Source organism: Lates calcarifer, linkage group LG6 (assembly GCF_001640805.2).
Source record: "Lates calcarifer isolate ASB-BC8 linkage group LG6, TLL_Latcal_v3, whole genome shotgun sequence".
In the NCBI taxonomy this organism is placed as follows: domain Eukaryota; kingdom Metazoa; phylum Chordata; class Actinopteri; family Centropomidae; genus Lates; species Lates calcarifer.
In genome coordinates, this window is record NC_066838.1 from 13,452,749 (window position 1) to 13,466,271 (window position 13,523).

The window sequence follows — 13,523 nt, forward strand, 5'->3', positions numbered from 1 at the left end:
TAAAAGACTGCAGGTGGACGGAAACTCAGCTCCAACTGAATGATAATGTTTTGGGGTTTTTTGCAGGTTTATCTTTTGAAACAGGAAACATAGTCAGAAATCTACTCTCAAGAATTTTAGGTCAGGTTCATGTGGAAAAAACATATCAGACATAAATTTCATTTCCAGGCAAAGAATTTTCAAAAATGTCTTGAGGGGATCTTTAAGTTCTCTGGTGCTAAAATGTGCAATAAAGCCTCCATTGGCCTCTAAACTTTTTTTTTTTAAATAAAATTATGGTTTATTAACTGATAGATCATGCTATGTACTTGTTGGTTATGTCCAAAGATATGTTATTGTATCATAGGGGGTGTCTTTGAAGCACATTCCTGTCAGTGCAGTGCAGACACTAGTCCACAGGGGAAAAAGGAAAATGAGAGGTTTAGCAAGCAACAGGAAAACCGCAATGAGAACACATTCCAGGCAGAGCAGACCCTGTACGGGACAATAAGGGGTGGGACAAAACTGTATACTATTTTAAAAAAATCTACAATCTTGTCTTTAGATCAGGAACACAGACAACAACAAAGAACTTTGTTTCTCAATGGGACAGGACTTACAGAGAGTCGTCGTTTGTCCCAAACCGACGGCGGCAGTTCGTGTTGTCGGTTATCAGCGCAGATTTGGACCGAGATGAGATAATAAGCTACAGTTCGCTGTTTGACGTCCTGCTAGGACACAGCTGCCAGTTCCTTCTTCATTCCTCAATTCTTCCAGATTTTTCAAAACTCACTTGTTGTTAAACGAGTTTTAACTTCATTTTTTTTGGAGCAAGGAGGAAAAACTGCGGACGACTTTTTTTTTTTTTTTTCAAACTGTGGGGTTGGTCGCAGCAGAAAAGGATGTGAACTCTCTCTCTCTCTCTCTCTGGATAATACATCTGCAGTTGAGCCGTTTAAACGAAAAGTAAAAGTCCAAAACTCCACTCATGACATGGAGCCAGTTGTATTTTAAACTCTTATTTGAAATACGTTGGCCACGGAGGGACATTTGAAGCTGACTTTGATATGGGAGACGTGCGGCGTTTGCATCTGATAAGTTAAAAGAGGCGAGCAGAAAACAGGTAATGGTATAAAACAATGGCTCTCTTTCTTTCCATTTAGGTGCTGTGTGTTGTACTGTAATGGTTTTATAGTTAAGATGTAGCTGACAGTGAACTCATATCACCTTTGACAGAGTCATACATCACTCCACGCGCTTCCAGATGTGAACCAACAGGTGTCATGAAGTGGCCTACCTGATCCAAAGACAAATTAACAGCATTAAACAGGGTTTGTTATCTAAAAGCCAGCTTTGGTTTAGCTTTTGCCCCATGGTGATGATGTTCTGATATTCATCTCCTTTGTCTTTACCTGAACTAGTTAAGGTACTATTACTTTACTGGAGTATTTCCATTTTGTGCTGCTTTACTCTTCTGCTCTACTACAGTTTAAGCTCAAGCTCATATTTACAAATTACTTCACTGATCAGGATTTTACATATAAAACATCTTATTAATATGAAGTGTTACAGATTAAAACACAGAAACTTTAAAACAGGTTCTCGTCAACCAGCCTCGACATTAAACTTCTGCTTAAATGCTAATGCGTTAGTAGCAATAATCAGGGGTTATTCTACTACATAATGAGTTCTTTCACTTTTGATACCTTCAGCACATTTGCTCATTATAGCGCTATACTTTCACCTGCAGATGATTATTAACCCAGGACCTGTACTTGTAATGGAGTACTTTTAGAATGCCACAAGGTTACTTTTTTGCTCAAGTAAAGGATATGAATACTTCTCACACCACTGGCCTGTACTCTGTGGCAAGATCCTTCTTTGAAAAACACGTTGGGGTGGAAAGTTCATACCTCTCGAAAATGTGCAGCATTTGCATATTTGCTGGATAAGCTGGTCTGTATCTTATAAATGTAAATCCTAAATCCAAGCTGTATTTATCCTCCCTGCACATATTTTACTTGCCCCTCTTCTTCACCCATCCCACACACTCACACGCACGTGGATGAGATATTTGCCCTTTTTTGCCTATAGGTCATGATGGAAGTCACGCAGGCTCTGTACAGGTGTGTCCTGTTGTTGGTCCATAATGTGAATCACTCATACCCAAACCTCCATGTATTTCTGCAGACAGCAGCTAGGTCTTAAACCTTCCCAAGCCTGGTTTTGTCTGTAGAATGAAGATACAATCAGTCTGTCGCTGTAACTAGTAGAGAGTCTAGGAAGAAGGTTTTTACCACTTAAAACACACAGCACACAAGCATTTTAAATGCTAAGTCAGTAAGAATTGCCATTAGAAAACCACATGACAGACGTTTTTACAGTAACACTGCTTAAAGTTACTTTCCAGAGACAGAGTTATAGGGCTTTTTGGTGCGATGAGGCTCAGTAGAGGGACTGTTCTGGGCTGCTATGTTGTGCCATGCCCCCACCGCTGTAACCACACAGTCATCCAGATGGAATGAGAGATCTGCCTCCCCAAGTCAACGCTCTGTAGATGAGAGGAAGAGATGACAATGGATCTTTTCCCCCCTGGGTTACGCCGGTTTAGCGTTGGACAGAATGGAGACAAACAGGAGAGAGCTGGGAGAGGAAGTGTGCTAGAGTCTAAAGTCAGGCTGCCATGATGGAGGACGTGATTACTGCTCTCCCCGATGTCAGGATCCCGTGGATGATAAAATGATAGCTGGAGAAGTCGTCCTCCTCTGCTGAGAATACATTCATTATGTGGGTGGAGTTGTGTTTATGCTTTTCTTCCACTGGACCCACAGATTAACCACCACTGACATGTAGTCTGCATGATACAGGAAGTGCAGTTTGCTGTTTAGTAAAATATGGCTTGTGGTTTCTAGCAAGCTACAGACGTATGCAGTGGCTTCTCATTGGTTGAGCTGGAGCCCCACAGCTTCACCGCACAGGAGGGAAGTCTAAAGATAGTTTTCATCAGACATTTCTGTCAGATTTCTCAGTTCACAGTTGATTTAACACTTTGATAAGCATGGGAAACTCTGTTCAGAACATGGTCTCATTTCCAGGATAGCCAGGTACTGAATATGTTTTCTTTCTCAAACAGTTTTACTCCTCTGGTTTCTCCGCAATGACATCTGATATGACCTAATGAAATGACTACGATAATGTTGATGGTTTCCTGTAGCAGGGACTTAAATATATCTAGCGAGATGCATCAAAACTAAATGAGGATATCCGTAGTTTTTGCTGGCACATGTGAGATCTTTGAGGGTTATTTGTTGTGAGAGATGTGAGGTAGGGCAACAGTTTCTCTGAGAATACTTAATGGTAAAACACGCAGTGCTGTACAGCAAACAGTGGCCAGTATATATATAGACAGTATGACCAATATAGAGAGCATACCTCTATTATTATGTACATAGCCGACCTCAGATTAGCCAAAGCAGGATTTTATATACATAAGACATTATAATGTAATGATTTTTTCAGTGTGGCTGAACAGGGGAAAACACAGTTCAAACTGCATTGCATTGTTTTAGTACTGTTCAAGTACTAATAGAACTCAGTAAGTAGAGCCAAGTCAATACTCAACATTAAGTTTCCCCACTAAAGATACGATCAAAGTGAAGTTGATATAAAGATAGGACTGTACCACAGTCAGAATTTTTTGATTCACTAACTACTTTACATTATTTTTAATGGATTATCTAACTGGTGTGACCTTTTTCCCTTCAAGTATGCTAGAGGTGTAAATCACTGGATTCAGTGACAATTTCAGTTCAAGTGCTTTTTTGATTAGATTTGTAAATTAAGTTTAAATTTGGTAGCTAATAGAGGTTTACTGTGATTTAACCTGTGGTTTACTGTGGAATAAGTGCATCCTCTTTTGAGGCAAATCTAGGCCTGTAAAATTTTGTAGCATTTTAGCTTGTACAGTTCTCTGGACAGTGACACAGGGAGCCATGTTTCACACCCTGTTTGGAAGTCAGTCAACCTCTATGGCAGCAGTTTCACTTATTGGAATCCACACTTGTCCACAGGCCAATTGGCACCCGTCTCAGTCCATCCTGTTGTAGACGGATTTAAAGTAAGCCCCATCTGCATCAGAGTTGACGGGACAGACCTCAGGTGTGCAAAGAGGTTTATTTTTCCCTTGTAGTCTGATGATTAAAGACGTTGCCAGCAGGCCTTGGTCAATGCAGAGTCTGATAATATCATGGTGAAGAAAGGCGTTAAAAGTCCTCAGGGTTGATGGGTGTGCCTACGTTAATGAGTGCTTGTTCATTTTTCTAGTGTATGTAATTCCTAACTAAATACCTAACTGAATGTAATGTGTCTAAGCTCACCTGGGTGTCAAGTTACAGACAAGATTGTACTTCAGCAGTGAGAAAGGCTGAGTTGTGTATGACCACCCTCCTGCTTGCGTGACCCTCAGCAGTGCAGCCCTAAACAATGAGCAGACCTGAGTCTGGCCAGACAGCCGGGTGGGGCCACTCAATGGCAGGAAGCACAGCCATCAATATTTACTCTGCAAGCAGGGTAGTCGAGGAGTTGACAGGCCTGGAGCCTGGGTAGCACAACACCACGCACAGTCTCAGCACACATACACAAACACTCTGGAGTGCTGTTACAGCCTCCTTCCCCTAAGCCCCCTTTTCCCACCCAATGCAATTACAACACAGGCAGACAGGCTGGGCCCTCGGACTGTTGTTTTTGACCTCATAGCTTCCTCTGCCAAAGAGCCCAAGCTTTAACCACTGCTCAACTCCTCATACACACCACTATTAAGTTACAGTCTCTAAGTTTCAATCACATAGCAGTTAAAATGTCAGGCAGTGGCCTCATTTTTCCATGGTGTCCCAAGTTAAATCTCTGGTTTCTCATTATGACAGTTCCTAATAATGAAACAATTGTATTATCATCATTTGATTATATTAACTGTTATTAATGAATTATTTTGTTTGTGTTTCACAGAGATGGGAAGCTCTGCCCTGCTGACAGTGGTGCTAGTTGGAGTGTTTCTGTGGATCTCTGCCATCCAAGCAGGTGAGTTAATGATTAGATATTTAAAAAAAAAAAAATCATTGTCGTAAGGAGTATCTACTTTGTTGCATTCAATTAAACCTCCATTGCAGTATACTTTTGATGTTGACACTGCATCAGATAATTAGATCTAATGTGAAGGGGTCACCAGTACTGAAGAACCCTCAGACAATGCAGCTCTTAATACTTTGTTTTGGTTCTCTAGCCTGCACATAGGCCACATGATTCAGTTTCATGGTTCTTATTAACCCACCAGTATAAAATAATAGGTAGCTGTTTCCAGCAAACAAGCTCATACACGCTGATTGTATGCTACCGGCCTGGCATGAAAAGGCAGACACAAAATAAATGAGGTGGCGAAGAGAGTCGAATATCAGCTTAGGAGTTGGTGGACCAAATCACAGCTGAAAGGCTCAGGAATGTCAGATTTACATTTGTCCTGTCTGCCCCCTACTGGACAAAAATTACATAATATAGCTTTAACCAGTTTAAACAAGATTGTTTGTGAGTTAAATGTTCTTTCAGCAGATTTCTTCTGAGTTTTGTTTCTGACCGTAATTCATATATGACGCTGCCTTTGCTGCAGGTCTGTGTGTAGACATGTTAACTTTTGTGCTAGAATACGCAACCCATAAGTTCTGGCGTCAACAGACCTGGCCGTTACTTCCTAAACACATCACCTCAATTAAATCTCAGTGAAATTAAAGAAAATGTTTAGCAGCATATTCCAGAGGCTCACAAAGAAGAGTTTAAAATCTGAACAGTTCCCCAGTCACCATGAAAATCAGTTTCTCAGATGCACTGTGTACTTTGTCATTTCAAACCGGAAACACCTCTCCTGTTAACCACACAGCGTGGATGCCAGGAAATGTAGTTACCATATCTCTTTCTATTACTACTGGGGTATCCCCTCAAGGAAGCCATGGTTTCTTTACAAGTATAGTTTGTCACTTAACTACAAAACTATTTTTGGCCTTGCTTTTCTTTTACATTTTCTAGATCAGTCATATTTGGCAAGTTTCTGTGCATAGGTATACATGCAGCTAGTTTTGTGCCTGTGTGTGCTCTTGTATGTGCTTGCCTCTCTGTCAACACCATGTATATTTCTTTGTGCTTCAGACACCGAGGATGATGGGAAGCTGCTGTGTACATGTGAGAATCTAAAAGGCACATGCGTAAATGGAACATGCAGAGGAGACATCTGTTTCTTCACCTGGGTGCGCAGCGTTGAGGAGAAAGGCTGTTTCTCCGCAGCAAACTACAGGGAACAGTGCTACACCTCCTTTAAAGGCTTCTTTGTTCACTGCTGCAAGGAGAACCACTGCAACGCCCTCATCACACCACCTCCAGATATTAGTCAGTACCCACAGCAATTGTTTTACAGTATTTGAACATCACATCCATGAAACTTGAAGAACCACTTTGATACAGGGCCTCATGATCTTAATCCTGTGAGGCTCACCCCACAGTTCAGTACTGACGGGATTCAAAGTTCCCCTGTAGATAGTAACTGGCTCCCCCCTGTGGTCAGTTAGAGCTGTTTAATACTCATACTGAGTGGCTTTCTCGTATAGGACTGGTGATGCACTGAAAGTCAGATTACTGCCATGTTTACATTTAATCAAAAAATAATTCCAAACTAAAACCTCTTCTCAATGCACTGAAATCTGTGCTCTCTCAACTGATTTCCCAAACTCAAAAATGTGTGCATATGATTATGTGTATCCAGATGGAGATCCAACAACAGCGCCCCCAAATTTCCCCCGTCCAGAGCTGTGGATCACTGTGTCTTTGCTGCTGTTAATTATCCTTGCCTGTGTGTGTGGCCTGGTGTTTTTCCGGCGCTTTCAACGCACGCGCTGCAGGCTGAATAATGCAGAAGACCATGATGTTACCATGCTGAAGGTCCCTAATGGAGATGATCCCACATATGGCGTAAGAGATATTTGATGTTTGTCAGGAAACAGAATATTATCAAAGGATTTTCAAGTTCCTGAATTCTCACATATGAATTATTTTATGTCTCTTTCTACAGGATATCTTTGATGAGTTTTGTACATCAGGGAGTGGGACAGGGCTGCCCTATCTGGTCCAAAGGACCATGGCCAGACAAATCTCCCTTGTTGAGTGTGTCGGTTAGTCTCCTTCCTCAACATTGCTCCACTTATTTGCCCTGTTTTGTTCATTATTGAGCAGTTGTGTAATTGTACCACTCCGTTTCCAGGTAAAGGCAGGTACGGGGAGGTGTGGAGGGGGACTTGGATGGGAGAAAGTGTGGCTGTGAAGATCTTCTCCTCTAGGGACGAGCAGTCCTGGTTCAGAGAAACAGAGATTTACAATACTGTACAGCTGCGACACGACAACATACTGGGTACGGCAGCAGATTATTGTGATGCCTGTTTTGTGCAGAGAAGGGTGCAGTGTCATTTCAAAGATCATCAGCCAAAAGGCAGACATTGAAATAGCCATCTTCTATTCTGGCTTTTAGGTTTCATAGCCTCTGACATGACATCCAAGAATTCCAGCACCCAGCTGTGGCTCGTCACTCACTTTCATGAGCTGGGTTCACTCTACGACTTCCTGCAGTACAGCAGCTTGGAGCCAGAGAGCTGCCTGAGGATGTGCCTGTCTGTGGCCTGTGGCCTGGTCCACCTCCACACTGAGATTGTCAGCTCCCAAGAAAAGCCAGCTATCGCCCACCGAGACCTGAAAAGCCGAAACATCCTGGTGAAGCGGAACGGACAGTGCTGCATTGCTGATCTAGGTGAGGGCTGCGTAACGATTCCACTGGACTTCTAGTTGCATCTGTTTCCAGCTTCTTAGTTACAATTAATGTGTTGAGCCAAAACAACTATTTCATGCTGTTTTTCAAAAGGCTGCATCTGTGCCCTGTGCCTACTCTCTCCTCAGGTTTGGCTGTGATACACTCTCAGTCCCATGACTACCTCGATGTGGGCAATAACCCTCGTGTGGGTACCAAGCGCTACATGGCCCCCGAGGTGCTGGATGAGACTATACGTATGGACATCTTTGAGTCTTACAAGCAAACTGACATCTGGGCCATGGGCCTGGTCTTCTGGGAAATTACCCGCAGGACCATTGTCAATGGTAATTAGACAACAGCCTATTAGAATGCTCTGCCTTTGCAGGCATTAGTAGAGGTATTTGGAGATTTTAGTTTTTACACTTCAGAAAGAAAATGCTACACAGAGGATATTTATATCAATGGATCTTCTATAAGTTGATGCATTACCCATCCACACATCACACTGGAAATGTGTTTTGTCTTTTATGTCTGTCTGGCTCTTGTAGTGTATACATAAGAGGCAGTTAGTCCCATGTCTCTCAGCACTCCAGTGTTTTCCTAGTCTGTGTCTGTCTCTACTATCCTCTCTCATGATTAGCACTGCAGTAATTATAAACAGTCTTATCTGGTGTCAGCACTCACTTGTACATAGTCCAGATGCCTGTGCACACAATTTGTAGACACACACACAAGTGCACAAACCTCGCTTACTCCGTATAGATAGACATTCATAACGTGTGTGTGGAGGGGGGGGGGGACACATGGCACACACACACACATGGCAGCGCTCAGCAGGCTTTGTAGATTTTCATCCCAGTGTGGTCACCAGGGAATTGATATCTTTGCCTGCTCTCTTGTTTAGTCAAACAAACTTTACAAAACTCCCACTACAGCCTATCTCAATTTCCAAGTGTGCTACTTCAGGCCTCGAATGAGGAGAAATTTATGTTCATAAAATGTATGAGGAGATAAAACCCAAAGAGGTTTAATGTTTATCTACTCATGAGGTTGATAATGAGTGTTTTACCGTCTTTAACATTGCAGTCTTTTTTCCCACCTAACCACCCCACTGGATCCCATAGCCAAGTTTGTTGTGATAGTTTGGTGGTTGTTTTCCTGCTCAGCTGGAGAAGAAACAGCACACTGAGTCTTTATTTTCTTCTTTGGGATTGTTTTAGGGATCGTGGAAGAGTATCGTCCTCCTTTCTTTGACCTGGTGCCCTCAGATCCCAGCTTTGAGGAGATGAAGAAAGTGGTGTGTGTGGACCAGCAGAGGCCCAGTCTGCACAACAGGCTCCATTCCCACCCAGTAGGCCATACAATGATACACACACACACACACACACACACACACACACACACACCGGGGCTATTAAAATCTCAGTTTATCACCCTTTCTAACTTTTAGCACCCACATATTCTCAAGTTTATACAGATATGCCTGATAAAGAGGCATGCAAGCAAACACACTAACACACGCACTTGATGATTACTAATATAGACTCACGTATAGGTAAACACAAAGCTCCCTAAAACATCTAATAAAAGTCATGTATAGTGCTTGAATCAAGACAATATGGACACATATTACACTCTGCTGTGACAGCCAGGACATATTTTGCATTTGTCTGTGTGTGCCTAGATCCTCTCTGCCATTGTGAAGATCATGAAGGAGTGTTGGTACCAGAGCCCGCCGGCCCGCCTCACAGCCCTGCGGGTTAGGAAGACGCTCTCCAAACTGGACCACGACAGTGACTTCAGCATTGAGAAACTCAAGCAGGACATCTAGGCCCGAGCATGGGGGATGAAACAGGGACACAAGATTGAAAACACTTTGGGGGATTTTGCACCACATTCTGAGCAGCACGAGGTGCATATCATTAGCATATTTTGAGCTAATGACTCACACAGTCACTGCATTACATTAAAACCATATGACTTTGAACAGTAGTGTCTAGACTGTCTCACACCGAGGGCTATGTGGTTTTTTTTTTTTTTTCGTAGCCTAATTTTCAACCACCAGATTTCTGGTGCCTTAAGCCAAAAGTCCCCCAAAAGAAACCTATTAGGACCAAAAATTTTATCAGGGTATTTTGCTTTTATATTCTGTTACTGGTAATAGATCAGATACACTCCAGCAGAGAAGTGAACAAAGAATTATCACCATGGAATTCATAAAATTCTATTTTCTACACTTTATTTCTCCTTTCACTATTCCCCTTCATTATGACAGAATGGAAAACCTTGCATAGCACAATTACTAATCCTCTTATCAAGAGGATGATCTCTGCTATGCATTAAAATTATACATATGGGTTTTTCCATGATGGCCAAAGCCACAGGAGAAAACCACAGAGAGTGTGATGGTCTCAGCTGTCTTTACTATAAAATACAGGAAATATTATTACCATCATGTTCATACCAAAGCACATTACCTGCTCTGTAAGCATATCTAACTTATATAAAATGAGCATTTACTATCTGCACCTAGACACACTGAGATATTTAGTTGTACATATTTCAACAGCACTGAAGCTGTTGTCTTCTATCACTGTTTATTGTAAATATATTTGAAAAGGGGGTATTATTTTCTATTATTCTACAATGAAACACGTTTTATATCCTTTTGTACAACATAATGTTTCAAATGTTTCAAATTATTTTTTTTACATCTCTGTAGGCCAACATGTACCACACAGTCACTATGGTGAGTAAAGGAATTCACAAGCAGACATGTAATATTGTATATGTTGAATAAAGGATTGTATTTTTCAAACATTTGTGCCGTAGATACTGTTTTGTACCACAGATTTTTGCAGTTCTCCCATTGGCCAGAAGAGGTCATTAGATAATAGACAAACAAGTGGTCCATGTTGCTTACAGTAGTGCAGTTTACCCTGGAAAATGTATGGTGTAATCAGTTTTGCAATCGTCAGCATTGCATCATTTTAAAATTATTAAACGAAACAAGTTGAGACCAGTGTTTCTTCATGACACTGAAGTATAATAAATTAATCCAATAGCAGGGTAAGGCAAGAGACTGATTAACTCTCAGGAAATATATACGTGAGATACAGCATGACAGTAAAATAAGGTCTTAGTCACACTAACATCACGTGGTGAATAAATTAATAAATTGAAAATATAAATAGAAGAATGTAAGTCAAACCTGACTGAATGGGGACTCCATGAATACATATTCAAAAATTGTTCATATATTTATTTTTGTTGCATTGTTCTCAGTAGTTATTGATATGATATGCTCTAAACACTGAAAATACTAATATAATCTTTCATTTGTTATATTTTATGTTGTCAGTAATAAAGAAAGAATGTAAACATGCAGGTCTATTCAGTTTCATTTCAAACTAATTTTTAAATCCTAAAGGAAAAATGTGATATGTTTAAAAACACACGCACATACACAAATGATTATGTTCTCAAAATCAAAATTACTTGTTAACATTTTTAGCCATCACCAATTTTAGGTTTAACTCTAGCAACCTTAGTGTACACTTTGTCTAGAAATTAGTATTGCTGCACCAGTGATCTGGTGAGAAAATGTGGTCGACGTGAAGTATAAAAGCAACAAGTCTGAGGTGTTGAGACTGTCACAGAGAATAGAAAATGTCCAACAAGAATCAGAATTGGTAAGATTGTTACCCAGTGGTTGGTGTAATATCTGCATCCCCATTTTTTCTCTCTGTATCTGTTGTGCTTGTAATTCCTTTATCTGTTTGTGTGTGTGTGTGTGTGTGTGTGTGTGTGTGTGTGTGTGTGTGTGTGTGTGTGTGTGTATGTGTGTGTGTGTTGTCTGTCTGCCTGGTTGTTGAACAAACTCCAGAGAGATAATACTCCCTCAAAGCCCCAGTCTGTCTGGTCAGTCAGATGAAGAACTGGTTATTTTTAACACTGCAGGGGGTGGGGGTGGCGGAGGGGGGGGGGGGGGGTTGTTCAAGTATCAGAGAGGCCAAACCCCCTGTCTGTGAGTGCTGAAGCCCATCTCACTTCTCCCTCTGTTTCCCTCCTCTGTGTATTCTTTTTCACAGTGGGATCATTCCAAATGGCTCGGTAGAGACAGAGGGATTTGTTCAGCAGACAACGTGCACTGAAGAAATGTGGAGATAAATTGGACAGGGCTGATAATGGACAGATATAAAGCCACAGAGGAGAGTATGCAGACACAATTAGGCTTGAGGACAGATCAGTGAGAGTGCTAGCAGGAGGACAGGTGATAAAAGCAGGCACAGACAAAGTCCCAAATGTACCTGGTTACAGCGTGACTTGCCTCTTCCTGAGCTACATTCTCAAATCAGTGGCAGCTGGATGTGTTAGTGGAGTAAAGACAGGCCGTGTGCCTGAGCTCAGAGAAAACCATGAATGGAGCTGGGCCAAAACACCTTTTGTGATCTTTAGACCCATGGTTATTTTTACACCCTTTCACTAAAAACTGCAAGCAGATGTAACTTTCCTAGAATCTAATACAGGAGCTGCTGTGTGATCTGATCTGAAGCTCTTTTTTTATGCAGACTCAAACAAAATTGGTCTCACGGTATTTGGACAGGGGACTGCAGGATTGGTATTTTTTCTTTCATATCAGTCATTGGATATGGATGGATAGACACATGTTTGTTACAGCGCTGCTCAGACAAATGCAGAGAGGCCCAGAGTCACCTACTGTGTATAGGAGGCGAATCATTTCTTCCACTGCTGCCTGCTAGCCTACAACCATAATAAAAGATATGGTTTAGTCACCTATCACAGCCACATTGGGTTCCTCCCCCATTTGCCTTGTCATGCCTGACTTCAACTGTCTATTTTGAATGTAGATGTAGCCTGATTTAAATTAGAGTCATGAGTTTGGTGACTGACTCCCTGTGTACACACTTTGACCGGGCAAGATGTTATCAGTCATCAGATTATTGTCATCATTTCCACTGGTTTTTAACTGTTGTCATGAAAATATTTGGTTTATTTTGTGAAATGAGACATGTTTACATGTTCAGTAATAATGCCAGAGGGAGGCAAATGGTTAGAACCAGTTTGTCCACTGAGTACATTTTAGTTTCTAATATACCAGTCATCTAAAGCACAGTTTACAGAAGATTTTACTTTTTTACTTATTTTCACCCTCTCTCCTAACTGTGTCTTGAGCAATTTTGTACCAAAGCAATTTTCTCATTTTACTGATGCTGAGTGAAACCAGCTTATGTCACGAAAAGAGACATTTTATGGTTTTACAACAGTGGCAGCCAGTTAGACTCAGTTTGTTCCCTGAATGCATTTTTGTTTCCAGTAGACAAACTGCACAGTGTTAAGCTATGACCTGAACTAGAAAACATAAGCTAATATGACCCAAAAGGTTTAGTGTGACATAATCTTTAGGACATTAAAAACATAGTATTGTCACAGAGGGTAAACTGAATGTAAGGAAGGAAGATTTCAGATAATTAAATAGACAAAATGTCATCAGATTAGTTTTGCTCATTTTCTCCCTCTCTTTTATATAATGAAAAGTGATATTTCTTTGATTTTCAATAATAATAATAATAATAATAATGATAAGACCCAGTGAGTTCCCTGATTACATCTTTGTTCCTATTACCAAATGCACAGTTGTAAGCAATAACCTCAACCAGGAATGCATTTACTCATCAAAACATAA

The 13,523-nt window shown here is 41.1% G+C and overlaps 1 protein-coding gene across 1 annotated transcript; it reads left to right on the plus strand.

Annotated features, from left to right (window-relative positions):
* Positions 1-409: 409 nt before the first annotated feature.
* On the plus strand, positions 410-10,636 carry acvrl1 (activin A receptor like type 1). Its single transcript, XM_018666150.2, has 10 exons — positions 410-1,102; positions 4,984-5,055; positions 6,172-6,408; positions 6,782-6,987; positions 7,088-7,187; positions 7,277-7,423; positions 7,541-7,816; positions 7,963-8,160; positions 9,037-9,167; positions 9,501-10,636. Exons 2-10 carry the CDS (start codon positions 4,986-4,988, stop codon positions 9,645-9,647), a joined length of 1,512 nt encoding a protein of 503 aa, XP_018521666.1. The 5' UTR covers positions 410-1,102; positions 4,984-4,985; the 3' UTR covers positions 9,648-10,636.
* The last annotated feature ends 2,887 nt before the right edge of the window (positions 10,637-13,523 follow it).